Source organism: Neocloeon triangulifer, unplaced genomic scaffold (genome assembly GCF_031216515.1).
Source record: "Neocloeon triangulifer isolate White Clay Creek 2 clone unplaced genomic scaffold, ASM3121651v1 ptg000003l, whole genome shotgun sequence".
NCBI lineage: Eukaryota > Metazoa > Arthropoda > Insecta > Ephemeroptera > Baetidae > Neocloeon > Neocloeon triangulifer.
The window spans coordinates 5,604,217-5,622,643 of record NW_026775546.1 but is presented as its reverse complement, the minus strand read 5'-3'; the positions used below and the strand labels follow the sequence as shown (position 1 = coordinate 5,622,643).

The following is an 18,427-nucleotide window of genomic DNA, read 5'->3' as shown; positions in this document are numbered from 1 at the left end:
AAAAAACCGCCCAAAAGCATTGCCTATAATTATGTTTAATATACACTTTATCATGGAAGAGCACACTTAAAAAAATTAGTTGCCTCTCTTAAAGTTTTGCAAAAAAATCGGAGCCAAAAATTAAGTGGGATGGGAAATAATCAGCGTATTAAATTAATTTTTGGGTCTTCAATATACAACTTTTTATTAAACGCGTTTATCTGACATTTAGAAACTATAGCGTTAAAATTCAATTTTGAAACCGTCTAAATAGATTGCTAAAGAGTAAAATAAGTCAACTTTTTGCTCATGAATATGAACTTGCTAATTTTATTTTATGTGATTTCAAGTTGAAAAGCCAGTCTTAAGTACGTCCACTCATAAAAAACCATTTCTGGTGCCCATTCAAAAATATATTGCAAAAGGGCACAAAAAGTTAAATCAACCAATATTTTGAGCAAAATTTAGTGATTTAAAAAATTTCTTTATTTAATTATTCATAAATAAGCTACAAAAATTGACTAAAATGAATTTTTTCGTTCAGTTCTACTTTTTGTCCATCCCTGTGGTTATTTAATTTTACATTTATTTTTAATATTAAAAATGAATTCTTTACTCTGGCCGATTTAAAAAAATTCTTGTCACTTTATGAGATGTATTATTTAATTTTTTATTTGCTTAATAAAGTTATTATTTTTTTAATACAATATAAATAATTTTGAATTGCTATAAAATTGCTCTCTTCGCATAAGTGTCTTTATAAAAATGTGTAAACCCCATCTACCTGCAAATGATATTTTGGCCGCAGTGATATTGAGGTTTCCCCTTAGCTATATAGTAGTTAGTCCCCTATGCGAATATTAAATTATGAAATTAGGCAATCAACACAACACGTAATTGGAGGGGAAGACAGAACCTGCCTAAACGTGTTCAACATTAATTGGAAGTTAGTTGACAATATTTGGAATTACTGAAATTAGACAACCGCATGGTCTCATTAAGTAGCATATTATCCCGTGCTAATATTGCAACACAGGCTAACCGCATTGCCTAGGTATTGGAAGATTAATTATGCCCATCGCGGTTGCATAATTAATCAAACTGCAGGCAAATTTGGATGCAATAAAAGTAATCTAATATATTTATGGTTTTCCTATATTAGATGTAATGACTCTTTCATTATAATATTGCAGTAAAATAATTGTGAAATTAGTTAATTAAAAGAGTAATTAAGTTATTATAAACTACTGAACATGCGATTTTTTTTTCAATTTATTGGAAAATTGGTGAAAAAAAATCTATTTAATAATAAATTTTCAGGCCGCCCAAAGGCAACAAAAATCGCTTGCGCCGCCTACGTGATCCCACGTGACGTGGATTACCAACATAAAAATTCTTCTCTTCGTCATAAAAATTCGTGACGCTTGATGTGGCTAATGTGGCATCAATGGAATGGAGAACATGGAGTAAGACAACAACAAAATAAATCGTAGGTGAGAATTCTCGAATGAAATTCACCCGTCTTAAATTATACCACATTCCGCTGATATTAATTTCGCTTGAGTAATATTTTGAATTAAAATTTAATCAAACATATTTAATCTTTCTTTAGCCGGTAAGCTTTGAATTCAACGTTTAAAATGACCGATTGTTGTTCAAATGGGCGTTCACTGTTTAATGTCTTTAAAACGCATATTTCAGCGAAATAATCGCGAGACCGTCGGAATAAGTCAATCAAATTTTTAGAGGCAAAAATTTTGTTTAAAATAACTAATTCCTGCACCCTGAAATAATTTGCTTTGAAGAGAAATTACGAGAAAACCGTGATCCCACCCAAGACGCCATTTTTAATAAAGCGCCTTTGTAGATTTTTAATGCGAGTTTATTTGATTTCAAGGACAAGTGACCAGCGGGCTGGTGATTGAAAATAATAGACGCATGTGAATTGAGACAGGATGCCGGTGAACAACATCGAGTCCATCATCGAGGCGCACGTGGAGGCGCGCAGCGAGACCGAGAGTCTCGGCGGCCACAGCGACGCCTCCGCAGGTCGCACCAGGATGGACGTCGTCTGCATGCTCGACCTGCAGAACCCTGAGCACCTGATGCACCGCAAGGCGTCCATCGAGTGTGTCAAGCAGGCGTGTTCTCTCGTCAGTGCGAGCTTCCAACACATACAGGTTAAATTAATTATTTTTAAAAAGAACTTATTTTTTTCTTAAAAAAAATTAAATTTTATGCTTTTAAATTTTTTCTCATTTTTTTTTTTTCAAAACAGTTCAAGAGACTTGATTTTGGAGAAGCGAATGTGTTAGACGCTTTTTACAATGCGGACGTGGCTGTGGTCGATCTGTCTGTCCAAGAGCAGCAAAGTGCCCTATTTTACCACCTAGGAGTGAGGGAAAGTTTCGGAATGAAAGAGAACATACTTCTCTTCTGTGACACCAACACCGACACCACCCTCAGATTAAAAGTACATTTTATTTAATTTATTGTTTTTTAGTAATAATTTTATTGGTTCAATTCAGACTTCTTGTGGCTGCTACACCTTCATTTCGTACAGAGTCTCAGATTGTGGCACCTGTTTCACCACAAATCCAGCCACTGCCAATGTAATCGGTGAGGAAAACTCTCCAGACACACGTCAGCCTCTGTCCACAAAACTTCGCAAGCTGCTGCAAGACGTCGAGATACAGTCAAAGTACTTTTGAAATTTAAGCAATTTTTATTTTTAATCATAAAAATATTTTAGGACGCACTTGAAGGAAAAGTTTCTTGCAGACCTGCGGAAAGCGCGAGACACCTTGTCCGGCGAGGAGTTGTCCAAGTTCCTGTACAATATGCGAAAACGTCTGGACGACCCAAATGTCATCTCGGGGGAGGTGGTGCTTCATGTCCTAATCTCCTTCAGAGAAATCCAGGACTACGACGCAATGGTGCAGTTGGTAGATGATCTCAAAACTATCCCCACAAAGAGAAGCAACATCAACACCCCTGCCATTAGGTATGGTTGGTGATAATGTTAAAGAATGCATTCTAAAATTAAATTTGAATGCTTTATAAATTAATTCATTACAATTTTTCATATAAATTTCCCTTTAAGGATTTAATAAAATATTTTATTTTATTGTGTGTTATTAAATCTGTTGAAGCACATACGAAATTCCCCACAGGTATTTGTATGCGTTCGCCTTGAATCGAAGAAACAAAGAGGGCGACAGAGAGACTGCCCTGTCTGTCATCACCAAAGCGCTGCAGAAAAAGGAAAACCACTACCCTGACATGCTTTGCCTCTGCGGCCGAATTTACAAAGACATTTTTGTCGAATCTCGACACACAGACCAGGAAAGTCTGACCAACGCCATCCACTGGTACCGCAAAGGCTTCGAGGTTCAGCCCAACGAGTACGCTGGAATCAATCTGGCAACGCTGTTAGTTATAGCTGGAAATGAATTCTCAAAGTCTGAGGAACTACAACACATAGGTTCATTAATTCAAAATCTCGGAATGTTATTCTACTATTTAATAAAATTTCTTTAGGCATGGTTTTAAACAACCTCATAGGCAAAAAGGGCAGCCTCTCTTCACTGCAAGAGTATTGGGATATAGCAACTTTCTTTGAAATCAGCGTCTTGGCTGAAAATTACACCAAAGCCATTCAGGCTGCCGAGTGCATGTTTCAGCTAAAACCTCCCAACTGGTATGTGGCAAATTAAATTAATAACGATAAAAAATTAAATATCTAATCTTGCAGGTATTTGAAATCAACCATTGGCAATATTACCTTGATAAACCGGTTCAGAAAGAAAAACGAAGACGCGGAAGTCTCTCCTGAAGAGCAAATATTTAACTTTTGGATGGAGTATTTCATCGAGTGCACAAATGAAGATGTCGGCGAAGCAATCAGATTCCCAGTACGACCAAAATGTTTAAAAAATTTACATGTAAACTTGATTTAAAATTCAGGTGCTAATCTTGGAGCCGCAGAAAATCTACATGCCCAGTTTTGTCAATTTTAACCTTGGAGCCGAGGAGAAGTCAATTCAAGTTGTAAATTTGTGCATCGACTGTCTGAAGGGTCAGTGTCGGCAGAAGCACGACTGGCTCTTCACTGCCAGCATGATTCGCAGCGTCAGGTAAAATAAATCTAAACCAAAATTTTCAAATTAAACTAACTGGCTTTATTAGTTTGTGCAAGCGTGACACAAGGTGTCTGTTCCTCTATGTAAATGAAAACTCGGACGACTTTCAAATGTTCCTGCCCTCAGTTCAGTCCCGAGACAGGTTTTATGACCTCATTCTTGAGTTGACGGTTGATCAGGAGGGAGTGATTGATTTGGATGTTGATTTGCCTTCCGAGCAAATGAAATACGAGTATGAGTTGGACGATTCCGGGAGAAAAATCATCTTGGGCAAAGGCACTTACGGAAGCGTCTTCGCAGCCAGAGATTTGAACACCCAAGTAAGTTATTTAATAATTTATAGAAAATTTTATTTATTATTTTGAAATTTAATCAGGTGAGAATTGCTGTGAAAGAAATTCCTGAGAAGAATCTTGGTGACGTCCAGCCTTTGCATGAAGAAATCCGACTTCACTCTCAACTCAGGCACCGCAACATCGTCCAATACCTCGGCTCTATTTCGGAAGGGGGCTACTTTAAAATTTTCATGGAGCAAGTGCCTGGTGGGAGTCTTTCGGCACTTCTCAGATCAAAGTGGGGTCCTTTGAAGGAAAACGAGTCCACCATAGGTTACTACACAAAACAAATCCTCGGAGGATTGAAATATTTACATGACCAGAAAATAGTCCATCGCGACATTAAAGGTACAAATCAGTTACGATTTAAAGATTTTTATTAATAATTTGAATCAGGAGACAATGTTTTGGTCAACACCTACAGCGGTGTTGTTAAGATTTCCGATTTTGGCACTTCGAAGAGACTGGCTGGCTTGTGTCCCAGCACTGAAACCTTCACTGGCACCTTACAATACATGGCACCTGAAGTAATTGACAAGGGCCAAAGAGGCTATGGCGCCCCTGTAAGTATTCAAATACATGTATTTAGAATATTTATCTTTAAATTTAAATAGGCTGACATTTGGTCTCTGGGCTGCACGATTGTCGAAATGGCAACAGGCAATCCTCCATTCATCGAACTTGGTTCTCCCCAGGCAGCTGTTTTCAAAGTGGGCTACTACAAGATCCACCCTGAAATTCCTTCTGAACTATCTGAGCGTGCAAAGAACTTCATTTTAAGGTGCTTCGAACCTTCTCCCGACGAGCGAGCAACTGCAACCGAACTTCTTGAAGATCTGTTTTTGACCGAGTAAACCATTTTAACTTCAAATCCTGAATCAATTTTCAGTTTTAAATTTTTTAGGAAAAAGAAGGGTGTGACTAGAATTTCCACCTCTCAAGAACTGAACCGTAGCATTTCCGTACCTGCTGACAAGCTGAATGCAAAATCTGCACAAAATCTTGTGGCCAGCTCCCCAGACGAATGGTATACTTAACGTGCTTTTTGCTGAATATTTGTCTCCCGGTTTAAAGCATAGATTTTCACTCATTTTAAATGTTCCCAGTCATTCTATCCACATACGTCTCAAATAATCTAACCCAGCATGTCATCTCTAGACCTTTTATACCTCTCACCAGCCTCATTTCTCTATATTTTGTGCAGCACTAACGGCTTCAGCATCACACACTCGAACCCTCCCGTGCGAAATAAAGGTCTCTTGACCCCTATCAGCATGCCAGCAGCTCTCTCGTACAGCAGGTAATTTGCAGTGTGTGGGTTGTACTGTTTTTGTGTCTTCCTCACTTGCAGTTTGAGTTTTAATTACAAATTTGCTAATTTCATCAATAAATAAATGATTGTTTGCATCACATAAATTAAAATAATACTAAATTATTTAAAAGCTTATGGTAAATTTTTTTAACACAAATTCAAGTTGGATATTAAGAGAGAACATTTTCAGCATCTCAACTTGCGATCTGGAGCAAGACAATCCATTCAATACCCGTCGGTTCTCGAATAACACTCTTCTTTCTCCTGACATCGAATCTCCTAAAGACTCCGCAGAACAAGACGGATTTTATTTGTTGAAAAAGGACTCGCAGAGAAGGACAACCCTGACGAGGGTGCTCACCCAGGACGAGAAAAAGATCTGCGACGTTTGGATGAAAAGCATTGAGAGTGATGTAGAGAACACCGTCCTTTCAATGGTATTCATTAATTTAATTTATTTTTATTGAATAACTCATTTTTTTCTGCAGAATCATTTGCTGGTGTTGATGAAAGGCTTTAGAGAGTTTTTCCCAGATCAAAACCGAGAAGTGATCGAGAACGCCATTCACATTCTGAAAGAGGAACTGGATTTCGATGCTGCTGCCATCAATCAGCTCCACGTTGCCATATATCTTTTTCATAATGCTGTGAGTTCAGTCAATTTAATTTGTTTACCCTTAAAATTCAATAAATAATTTCTAGGTAAATGTTGTCCTTCGTTCACACAGCATCAAACCTCACTGGATGTTTGCCCTAGACAATTTGGTTCGAAGCGCTGTTCAGGCAGCAATTACGGTTTTGTCACCAGGTATTTTATTTTTTTACTATTTATTATTCATTTTTCATCAAAATTCTTTCTTTCCCTTCTTAAGAGCTGGGTGCAAACTTGGCCGGCCAGGAACGGTTGGGTCAGCAAGGATCGACCGATATGCAGCAAGAGGGGTCAACCTCAGGAATGTCAACAATAAACTCCATCAAATCGCACAAAACGGTGGACAGCTTCCCCACACCTAAGTACCGCAGCGAGTGTCTTGATCAGATCAATGCACTGCGCCTGGAAAATCAGCGGCTGCTGAAAAAGCTGGTGGATGGTGAAAGGGCCTATCAGGATCTTATAAAGCACATCATTGAAGAGCGCAGCAATCAAACACAGCTACTATCCCATCTTCTCAAGAATCCTGTTGAACCAGCATTTAACCATGGCACCCCCAGGTAAAATCAGAAAAAAATTATAACAGCAAAATATAATTTTTGTTGCTGAATTTTTCTAATAGTTTGTTTTCATTATTTTTTGAAAATTATGTTTAAAAAAATAATTCATTTTAATTTTAGTGCTGATTCTGGAGTGCCACAGATAAATGTTAGCCTAAACTCACCTGGGGTTATTGACCAAAAGCTGATCGACTGGGCGAATTCCCTCGAGCTGGACAACATTACCTTGGAAAAGGTTTGTTCTCATTTTCCAACTGAACCCTTGTTCCTGATTTTTGTTCTGCAGATTGTTTGGGAGGAGTACACTTTGGATGATCTTCTCTATTTTGTTAGTCGCGACGATCTGAAGAGGCTTAATTTGCGGTAATAGAATTGCAAGATTTCCATTTATCAGATCTATAAAAGTGTTGCGAATAGGGGCGGAGTTGAACTGCGCATCTGGCGGGCAATCAAAGACTGGCGCCATAAACACCAGGACGCCGTCATCCCTGGAAAGCAGCTGAGTATGTTCAACAACGAAGGTGACAAGCAAAACGACTCGACCAAATTGTGATTCCTTTTATTGCACGTGCCATTTTTGAATTCTCTCTAATTATAGAGAACTGCCTTCTACAAAAATCAAAGAAGATAACATATAAAAAAGTTACCTGGATTAAAAAGAAAAAAACGAATAACTTATATTTGTCATGAAATACGTATTTTATTCAAGTTATGTGTATGTGTAACTCTTTGTTGGAAAAAAAAACTAATCGAAGTCTTGTGCCTTAACAATTGTGATTAAGAGAAATGTGTTGAAAATAACTAATATTTTGGCTTTGTTTTGGAAAAGTGCTTGAATGATGAATATATATTTTGATATAGAAATATTCATGTTTGTTGAACGAATCAAGACAAATAAATATTTAACTGTTGTTCTTATGTCTACAAATGTCACTTTTTTATTTTACAGGGTTTCATGAGATAAAATAAGAAATGCCAAAGTTTGAATATTCTCCAGTAACCATGCGGATTTTTATTTGCAATTTCAAAGGTTACAAGGTGAAAATGGTTGGATGGGTTTTTTGTTACAGAATATAATGTATATATCATATAGCAGTGTGTTGGGGATAAATAGCTGTATAATTATAATGATTATTACATAGTATCATGCGCGGAGTGTAGGTTGTAATTTATATACGCTTTATCCATAATAGACACGTAGAGTATAGGAAACGCCTAAAAATATGGGTTACAAAATTTTTTGCTTGTGAAAAAGTATCAAAAGGGCTCCTTAACTGTTAGCATCACTTAGCGTCACTTTCCCTTACTCAAAAAGTAGTTCGTGTTGTATTTTGACAAATTTTCAGCCTTCGCGTTCACGTGTGAAACTGTTTTAATTAACGAGTAGGCCTAAACATTTCATCAGTTGTCTCAAGATCGCAATTTATATTAATTTTAAATTTTTGTCTGTTTTCTAGCAAAGTACTAACTAGGAAATTTATACTAATTTTTTTATCAAGTACTGAGCGTTACTTCGTAAGCTCGAAATCATTTTCACGCCTTCCATCGTCACAGCTTGGGTGAAAAACAATAAACTTTGAACGCACGCCACGAGAGTTAACTTTGGGGAGTGTTTTTTATTCATTAATTTTTTTTTATATTTTTCTCTATCCATTCAACATCTCTCGTTTGGACGGTCGGTTTGTTCAACTAACTTTAACTATACTCTCTTTACTGGTCCATTCGTTACACTTGGTTCTCCCCATTGGAATTATCGAAAGAGAAAAGTTTCTGGTCGTGGTGCTGTAAGTACATGAGAAATGAACGCGCGGTATTTATGGTACCGAACCCAGTTAATTATTTTGATTTAAGTACAAAAATTTGAGTTATATTCCATCTCCGACTAGGCAGAGAGGAAAATTACAATTTTAAATTTTCCGACACAAAGCCAGGTTCAGTACCATAGTACATTTTTTTTTCGTTTTTACAAAATAAATCACAATTCAATTCACATATTATTTGGGACAATTAAAAATGCTACAGTAACAAAATATCATTTTCCTAAAAATAAATAATTTTTCACGTTTTTTTCTTTCAAATTTCTACAAATTTATTTTTATTTTTCAAGAGCCAAAAAAGTTTGTTGGTGACTTCGAATATACTCGCCTGTGATCGATTTATTGAGCCACCCCCTCCTCTTTAACCTCACCCTTTTACAAAAATATCGCTAAATTTCAGGAATAACTCAACACGTGTCATAACAATTTCTATTTACAGCATTAGGCATGAAAACTGTTTTCTGCAGCGCGCTTCTCAAACTTTCTATTCACACCCCGTGCGGAAAAATTTTGCTTACATGTTCATTTTTCACCCTTAAACTACTCCTATTTCCTAAAATTTTAATTAATTTTGAATTTTTTCCTCTATTGTTCTTTGGTTTTATATCTAAATTTTAATATTACTCGTGAATGTTTTTTTCCTTTATATATCAAAAGAGCACAAGGACAACATCGAATTTGGAAAAGTGTTTTATTTTCTAAAGTGCGTGTCGTGAGTCAAAAACATAAGGCAGTTTTCATATCCATACGTCGAAAAAGTGCGCCAGCTATCAAAATTGCTTAAATACTAGGCGAAAAAATCATCAAAAATCGGTTATTCAATATTCACATTTTATTTTTGGATACCAAAAAGGAGCGAAATGGTCGGCTCCGTCAAAAAGGGGATTATTTCAAAATGTCAAATTTTTCCTTCCCTCTCGCCAAAAATTTCTCGAAAAAGCATTTCTATGTTTTACTACATCCAAATTACGCGCGCATAATCATAAATATTTGTCCATTATTTTATTATTAATTAATTCGCTTATTCCATGTGTATGTGTAATTAGTATGTATACGAGTGTGTGTGTTTATCATGCAGGCTCCAATAGCGTGTGTGTGTGTTTTTCTATTTGTAATCCACTCTATACACATACTGTCTCGTCGGTAAATATAATCGTGTGTAGATATAATGTATAATAAATATATTTATATAAAATACTAAAAGCATCGTCACATCATTTGAGCTTTTAATCGAATCACCTCTCTGCTTTTATCATTGTATTGACTTTCTTTTAGCGGTGTTGTTCTGCTCCTTTTGTTTGAATCGCGCATTCACTCTGATCATATTGCTCAAAATAAATAACGGCGGCAAACTACACGGGGACAAGGGGTTTTTGATACGGCGGGGCTGTCTCTCTCTTTTTTAATTAATTAAATCATCGCGGCGGCGGCGGCGACCGGGGGGTGAGTCATCTCTCCGCGCTTTTGTGTATTATGCGTGTAGGCAAATTTACATAGGCTCTCTCGATTCGCATTAGCTATTTGTCAAAATGAATTACGCCCGGAAAATTGGCTGCTGCGTTTTAATCTGATTACGGTGGCAACGGGAAATAAAAAGTCGGGGGGAAATCGGAGTATTATTTTAATAACTCGGGTATTTATACGCCAAGTGCAGCCCTCGCCATCAATTTTTTACTCATTTCGACATGCAGCTAATTGTCGAGCCATGAATTTAACACGGTCCCTCTCGATTAGGGAAAATTGCGCCAATTTTTTTTGTTATCTGGCCGACGACCAATTTTTATTTCAAACTCCCCCTAATCGAGAGAGTTCATTCTGGGATTGGTTTTTTATGAACAATTTTACAAGCACTGAACAAACTATTGCAAAATGTTAATAATTGAGATATACATATTGTTATAGTCGTATTATTTGCATCTGTTATATTTCCTGTATACATAACGTGTAGTTGTTTTCTATTATTTTCATCTATTCCTGTATTGATTCGCTTTATATATTTATATTTTCTGCAAAGTGGTTGGGGTTAATAACACGGTGTTTGCGAAGAGAGAAGCTTTCCAGCCTATATTGAACACTAATTAACTTGAATTTTTTAAAGAACAGTTCCGATTAGTGGTTATTGTGTGTTTGAATATTGTTTTTAAGTACCATTGATAGATTTATATCCAATTGTAATATATATTTATGAGTGATTTTGTATAATAGGCCAATTATCATACCAGCGCGAGAAATTTTAAGAAAAAATTAAGTACATATCTTTTTTTGTAAATTATGGGGACGCAACGCCTACTTGAGGAACACCTAGATAAAATTTCCAAAATTCACCATCAAGTCTTTTAATTGTTGAGAAGCTTTATTTTTTGAGAATTTGTTTGAGCTAAAGGCAATGAAATCATATCTAATAATTGCCTATCGATATATATTTATATAGTTGTTGATAAATTGGTTCACAATTAAGTATGTAAATTGAGACGAGAGGAATCAGCAAAATCTCTAGTCTAGCCAGCAGCTCGTAAAGCAAAAGCTTTAACTGATATTGAACAGCAGAGACCAAGACTTGCTGATATTATCTAATTGTTCTTCATTTAATTTTCTTATTGAGTATTGGTATCTTTCCCATTTAATTCTTTTGAGCAATCGCTTAATAAACTCACACATATGCAATTAGTCATCAATAATATTATTCTCATCGTATTTACTTTTTTTGTTCAAAGAGATAATTATAATTTTAATTGTTTATATAGAGTATAATATTCACATCATCACTATATGATATAGTTCAACTATGCGTAAATATCGAGACAGTTTTAATTTTAGGACCGCGCAAACATCATGCCGTAATAAGTATAAAATGCAATAATTGTTTACCAAACGCAAAACTAACCGAGCGAATTAATTAATGGTAATAATTAATAATTCTGTACACGATCAACTTATTGTTAAACGACAGCATTTCAATTTTTTCGTCGAATTTGTCCATTTTTTTTTTAAATATCTAATTAATGCTAAATTTAAATTTTCACCGTACTTAACAACTACTTCAACTCAATCAGCAATTTGTACTCAAAACGTCACAATTCAAGTTCCTTCATTTTGTTCCTTATGAAAAACAGCTTAATTTTTTCACGAGTAAATATATATAATTATATCCTTACATACGTACGAATGTGTGGGAGTAATAGCTTTTTTCTTTAACACCTAATTCTTTTTTGTTAATTTGCAGTTAAGTTGTGAGAAAATGTTTGAATATTTGGCGCTAATTTGCGAGAAATTTGAACCAAACACTTTGATGTGAAGAGAAATTCTATTTACAAAAGATCAACCTCCACGAGTTGCACCCTTTAATCTTTATTATTTCTATTTTAGACAAAAAGCGAGAGAAAGAAGAAGAAGAAGATTTTACGAGCAGTTCTCCGAAAGAATTTTGAGATATGTTTTGAATCAAAAGAAAAACAGTCGCTTGACCCAAAAACGAAAAATCCCTGCTGCTCGTGAGACGTAACAAATTATAATAAAGATTTTGTATTTAGAGAGAAATCGCCGCAGCGTTCGGCGCGGCACAAAACTTAACGTCGGAAACGGCGTGCGGCGCGAAAGCTAAGCGGGCGATCTCTCTTTTAACTTTACCACTTGCGTCGCATTAATTTTTGTTTTGTTCATTTGTACCTCACTACCAACAAGTAAAAATATTTAAATACATATAGTGTGTGTCGAGATAAAACGCAATTTAATATTTAGAGTTGCAACTATTCTTTGTGTTTGTTCGTCAGGTAAATTTTGCGTTTCTCATTTTGTAGGAGCAAAAATGAGCAAAGCAAACTGTTTGTACATGATATAGCTGCAATAATAATGGAACTATGAGGTATGGCAACAAGGACTCAGCGAAATATAATTTAATCAGCACAAAATAAACTCCTAATGATCAATTATAGCAGTCAAGTACAAAAGAAAAATTAAAGTTTTGTACAAAGAAGACTAAAATTAAATACATTGATTTTAAATTAATTAATTCACCAATAGGATGAAAATTAAAGCTTTACTTTTAATCTTTGGAGAAATTGATCCACTAAATAGACTGATTAAATATAAAAATTAACTAACGATAAAAAATGTAAAAAATATAAATAAATAAATTATTTAAAAACTAGAGCAATAATTATTTTTACCGTAGTCTATAAGCATGGTGTGGGAAGTCGCCTACTTTTTTGTTCAACTGAGTCCTTTGCTAAAAAGCACACTCGATAGATTAAAAAACACTTAAAATATGAAGTCTAAGGTACAGGGTAGAATAATTATTTGTGGTTTTTGCCCACTAGGTGGGCCGCTGATAAACTCGTCGCCCAATCAAACAGCGCAAAATAGCATCAAGTAATATTTTTTTTTTCACAAATTTGTACCGGTCTAAAACCCAATTCCACGAATCACTGCAATTTGTTGTTCATTTTTTAAATGAGTAATTTCCCAATCAATTAAAATTCGGTGGTAAAAATCACCGCCGGACTCGCTTTTAGCGCTCGGACGCGGTGCTTGATAATTTTTTTAGGGTGCTGCTGTTATTGTTTGTATGTACTGCAGGTAATTGCCAATTCCAGAGTATATTGCTTTAGCGCTATTTCATTGGTTAATTAATAAATTGTTCTTCCTGATTGAGTAAGTTGTAAAAGTCAATTAAAATTCAACGCAACAACTTGTATTTCATAATTGCTCATCTTAAAAGTGCTGGATTAAAACTGCAGGGGTAAAATGGCAATAAAACCTCAACTCCTGGTAGGATTTACCAATTTTTTTTTTACACTGTAATAAGAAGTACGCGCTTGTATTATATATCCATTGATAATGAGAATGATTAGGAGAAGTACAGATTAATATTTGCAATCGTGGTTTTTTCCTATTTTTATAACAAATCAAAATCAACACCCTCGATCGAATAAATACGTGTCATTTACCATATATTCTGTTTTAAAAACGCTTCTATCATTTAAATTTGGCTAAGAATGACACAAATTACGGCCGAGAAATTAATAAGAGGAATTTAAAAGACGTGCGGCATTAGTCCAAAAGTGCTATTTCCCCGGGTCAATCTCTGGACTAAGCGTGTGGTAAACGCGACGGGAATATAAATATTTTAAGAGTGTCAACATTAACGTGTCAAAGTGTGTCTGTCTCACAATCAGTATTTAATTAATTATTTTTTACTATAATAATCTAAATCTCCCATTTGTACACTGGCGGTGATTCTTTTTTCTGCTCTTGCGGGGCCGATTCGCAGTCGTCGGCGCCTCTATCGTTTGTTTAATTGTTGTGTGTTTTATTACACACGACGTTTTTATACGCAACTTGGAAATTATTGAGGCAGTGGACGTTGTTGGAAGTTTCGGGAGCCACGTACGAGAGTTCTTAGAAATTCATGTATTGCTTCGACTGTACACGTGTGCCTCTACTATCTCAACAATTGTAATGTGATCTCGCTAGACCGCAGAAACTCGCATAAAGTAGTACCAAAATTCATAAGACAAATGAGGACACCGATTTTTCTTATCTGCTATACTTGCGTGCTCGCTCAGCTACGAGGAAAACTAGCGGACGTGTATGTGTGCTGGCAAAGGTGTTTTTCTTCTAGGGCCGTTCGGAGCTCTTGGTCTTGTCCTCGGGGTAGAGGGTGCGGTAGAAGGTGGAGAAGAGCGGCTTGACGAAGTGGGTGTCCACTGAGCTGCATCGGGTGCAGGCCAGGGGGTGTGAGTAGTCTGAGAAGAAGTTGAGGCGGTCTTGCTGCTGCATCAGCGGCCGAGTGCATGTGTTGCACTGTAAACAGAAATAATACCAAATTTTTCCATAATTAATATTGAAAACTGCAGATGAAAAATTTTTTTTTTTGAATAACTTGAATGGTGATTTGAATTTAGTCGGCTTTTTCTTGATGGGATGGGTTTTGTGAGTTGTTTATTGTTTGAAAACAATATGAATCAGTCCTCAACCGTGAAATTCTACCACAAGAATAATTTGAAGTTTAATAGTAAAAATAAAATAATAAATCAAAAAATCAAAATTTTTCTGCTGAATTCTTTCTTCAAACAAATTATATTTTTAGATTATTAAAATGATTACAACTATTTTCATTATACCCTTTTGTTATTTTTAAAAATTTTCGTTAACATTCAATTGAAGGAGAATTCAAAATAACACTAGCAATAGACAATTTTTTTTTTAAATTTTTCTAGGTGATCTAAGTAAGTGCTAGCAGTAAATTAAAATAACCTAAAAATGTAAAATTGATTTGTTTTCCGTTTGGGCATATATCTTGTTCATTATTATTTTGAAATTATTGTAAAGCACTATTTGGGATTTTATTTCTACATACAAACTTAAGTAAATTCAAATTCTCAATATTTTCTTTCAAATAATTTTTGTTTATAACTTCATGTTTTTTTTTTTAAACTTTATTGTCCCTTTAAATATTGATTATGATAATTATCTTCCACGCGGAAATAGTTGCGAATCGTTTGGTTTTGTTTTCTTTCCATTTCCATTTGTAAGCTCCTTTGGAAAAGAGCAATGAAAAAACGGAACTTAATTGCAGCGGAAATAAAAAGAGGGACGAGCTGAATTTATAGAGCCGTTAACACTTTTTAAGTGCGCCAGACCAGCGCTATAAAAAATAATGCGGAAAAATCAATAAAACACATTATTCTAACGCTCACGAGCTGCAGCGAATTTAGTCATTGAAGCCATTTGCATCGCCATAAAAACAGCCGAGAGAGGAAATAAAAAAGGCAATTATCACTATGCACATGGAGTGTGAAAAAAATGCCTTATTTTTACAACAGGGGTACACTCGCGTGCATTAAATCTCAGAGGTAATATGAGCACACGTGCCGAAAAACAAATCCGAACGGATTGGATTTTGAGAGTGTTGAATTAAATGCAAATTACGCGGGAAAACAAGATCCCCAAGTCCCCGGACTAATCAACCCGAACGGGGGTGTTCGGACGAGTGATGAATGCGAATGACACTGACCTTGACGCGGTCGCCGCAGCACGGGGTGGCGGCGAATATGTCGTAGAAGTACATGGTCCCAAGCACCAGCGAGGAGCCGTCCCAGGGGCGCCGACAGGCCCGGCACTCGATGCGCGCCCGCCAGCCCTCGAGGCAGCCCATGCAGACGGCGTACAGGAACTGAATGCGTCCGTCGAAGTAGACCTTGAAGCAGTTGTGCTCGGCGTGTTGCCGCGGGCTCAGGAAGAAGGTGCCGTCCAGCAATGGGTACCGGTCGTACACGGCCATCTGCCCTTCGCACACCAGGCAGCACACGCGGCCGCGGTTGGCGCTGCTCAGGGTGGCCAGGATCAGGGTGCGCACGTCATCCACGCCGTGGTGCTCCTCGTCGTCAACCTGAGCCAAAACAAAAAAAATCATGCAATTATTTGTTTAATTTAAAAAAATAATAATAATTTTAAAAAAAGTAAATTTTCTTTCAGATATTCGGCCAAATTAAAATTTTCCTTGAACTAACAATAGAAACAAATAAACAAGGGATTAATTTTTGTTTGCGTGGGCAGAGAAAAAACTTGAAATCTTTGTCAGTGTTGCCTTTTTGTCAAACGATTCAACATTTTCAACCCAACAATTGATTATTTTCAACATGTAACAATCAAACATGCGAAGGATTTTAAATTTACTTTTTTCATCATAAGAAAATTTTAATGATTTTCTTATTAATCAATTTAACAGAATAAATTTAGACTGCAACAATAACGACAGTAATTTTTTATAAAATTTTATAAAAAGACTTTTAACTTTCAAGCTATCAAACGGAAAAATCATTGGTTTTTTAAATTAATTTTCATAAATTTTTCTTGTATAAAGGATTTTGATCTATTTCTTAACAAGATTAATGTTGATAATTATTTAATTTTTAGATGATTAAATTTACACCAACTTGTTAAATTGAATTGGTTAAAAAAAATAACCTTTTTCTCATTTATTTTGTTTTTTAAATATGAAAATATGAAACAACTGAATAAATTTAAAATATTTTTTGCAGTTTCATTACAAACAAAACTGTTTTAAAAGTTAAATTTTCCCGTTTTTCCATTACAAAAATAGATCCCTCGTCGGCAATTGCCAATCCCGACTCTATCAGAGATATGCAACATGCTCCACTCCCGTGCCGAGCAGGTTGCATAAAGTGTTTAGGAGCTTCTTCTTTTTCTTCCTCCCCGTGTTTTTTTAAAAGCCGCGTGTTCATCTCGTAAAAGGAGCTTATTAGAGGCAGAAGCTCTCAGTCGGTCTGAAGAGATGCTTTTTTTAAATTACAATTTCGGGCGAGGAAACTCCATTGAAGTTGTGCAGCGACTCAATCAAGATGCCGCTCTCGAGACAATCAAGCGGGAGAGCTTATTGCGATGCACCGCCGCCGCCGCCGCTGCCACTTTTTGTTTGCACTCCATGCGGTGCAGATAAAACGAAAGTCCCGGAAACAGCCGTGTTCCGGCACTATATGCGTGCGGGGCATTGTCACCACGTTGATTTTCTAATCAAAAATGCATTCAGTTTTTTCGCCACGAACAGGGGGGACCGGTGCTTGCAGATTAAATTAGCAATTTTTGATAACATTATTACGGATTGGGGGAGAGAAAGTTTGCGGTCTGGGCTCGCAATACATGCTGCCGAGAGGGAACGAACGAAATTAAAAACTTGTCATTGAAACAGGAAACAAGACGCGCGTGCACCGTCCCTTTTAATCGATCTACAGCTTAATCGTCCTCTCCCTCGGCGTCACCGTTATCACCACACGCGTCAGAGTGCTCGAGTTGATGCATTTTTTAAAAGGTTTATCTCTATTGTAGAAAATCTAGAGTGTATGAAAGCTTCTTTTTCCTTGATAAGAGCGAAAAAGTATATATTTCATAAAAAGTTTTGTTATTTTCTTTTTCATGAATAATCTAAATTGATCACATCAATGAAATTTTTTATTTTCAAATGTATTATTTTCACCTTAATTTTGGAATTGATTTTAATGAATCCTATTATTTAGTCAAATTGCAACAATGGGGGTGAAAATTTAATTTTTATCAAATAAATTGTCAGAAATTTCTCCTATCTTTTGTAAAGATTTGATTAGACTTAAACAATAAGGGTTCATTTATAAATTCTATGAAAAATAACTCTTTAAAATTCATTTTTATAATATTTTAATGTAAAAAAAAAATATTTTAACCAAAATTTACTTTACTTTTGATCATGCCTGAAAAACCAAGCTTCATTTTTGGCAAAGTTCGAGCGTTTGAATCGCTCCAGAAAGTTCATGTGCCGATTTTTTTTTTGCAACTGTATTTTTAACAGACACGTGCGTGATTAACGTGATGAAGTAAAATAAAATACGTTGATTGGCGTTTTGATTGCGGAAAATACGAACCGTCGTATTCTTAAAATAATCACGTGTCACGCAGAAAGGGAGAAGTTTGATTTAGAAATTGCTGCAGTCTTTCAACACTACTTTTCTTTTGATTATTTTCGGGGTTGCGCCGCAAAGCCTTGGGGCGAATAATCTGGCCCGACAGTTTGAACAAAAACACCGAGGTGCATGTCATTTATTCAGCTCCGCTCATGCATAAGCATCGATTTTTTTT

General features: G+C 35.9%; 2 protein-coding genes across 4 annotated transcripts in view; one reads left to right on the top strand and one right to left on the bottom strand.

Annotated features, from left to right (window-relative positions):
• Positions 1 to 1,421: 1,421 nt before the first annotated feature.
• Positions 1,422 to 7,908, top strand: LOC132205678 (mitogen-activated protein kinase kinase kinase 15). 3 transcript variants are annotated; one of them, XM_059634921.1, is made up of 22 exons: positions 1,422 to 1,472; positions 1,877 to 2,159; positions 2,258 to 2,452; positions 2,508 to 2,680; positions 2,732 to 2,983; positions 3,153 to 3,463; positions 3,520 to 3,679; positions 3,734 to 3,893; positions 3,946 to 4,115; positions 4,168 to 4,441; positions 4,498 to 4,804; positions 4,853 to 5,019; positions 5,071 to 5,306; positions 5,361 to 5,483; positions 5,661 to 5,756; positions 5,959 to 6,205; positions 6,257 to 6,415; positions 6,471 to 6,576; positions 6,641 to 6,980; positions 7,101 to 7,215; positions 7,267 to 7,343; positions 7,398 to 7,908. In XM_059634921.1, the coding sequence occupies exons 2-22, from the start codon at positions 1,935 to 1,937 to the stop codon at positions 7,531 to 7,533; spliced, it is 4,029 nt and encodes a 1,342-aa protein (XP_059490904.1). In that variant the 5' UTR covers positions 1,422 to 1,472; positions 1,877 to 1,934; the 3' UTR covers positions 7,534 to 7,908. The 3 variants fall into 3 exon arrangements, with proteins under 3 accessions (XP_059490904.1, XP_059490906.1, XP_059490905.1); XM_059634922.1 differs by having other exon boundaries at positions 1,434 to 1,468; XM_059634923.1 differs by lacking the exon at positions 5,661 to 5,756.
• A 1,156-nt stretch (positions 7,909 to 9,064) lies between these two features.
• Positions 9,065 to 18,427, bottom strand: part of LOC132205679 (headcase protein) — a 44,681-nt gene continuing 35,318 nt past the window's right edge. The window contains exons 4-5 of the mRNA XM_059634924.1: positions 15,813 to 16,187; positions 9,065 to 14,599 (exon numbers count right to left, since the gene is read on the bottom strand). Of these exons, the coding sequence (XP_059490907.1) occupies positions 14,414 to 14,599; positions 15,813 to 16,187 (561 nt within the window). The 3' untranslated portion in view covers positions 9,065 to 14,413. The remainder of the gene's footprint in view (positions 14,600 to 15,812; positions 16,188 to 18,427) is intronic.

Coding starts and splice junctions, on each gene's coding strand:
- LOC132205678 (XM_059634921.1), top strand. CDS start 1,935: ATGCCGGTGAACAACATCGAGTCCATCATCGAGGCGCACGTGGAGGCG. Junction 2,681..2,731: donor GACGTCGAGATACAGTCAAA/GTACTTTTGAAA, acceptor AAAATATTTTAG/GACGCACTTGAAGGAAAAGT. Junction 4,805..4,852: donor AGTCCATCGCGACATTAAAG/GTACAAATCAGT, acceptor AATTTGAATCAG/GAGACAATGTTTTGGTCAAC.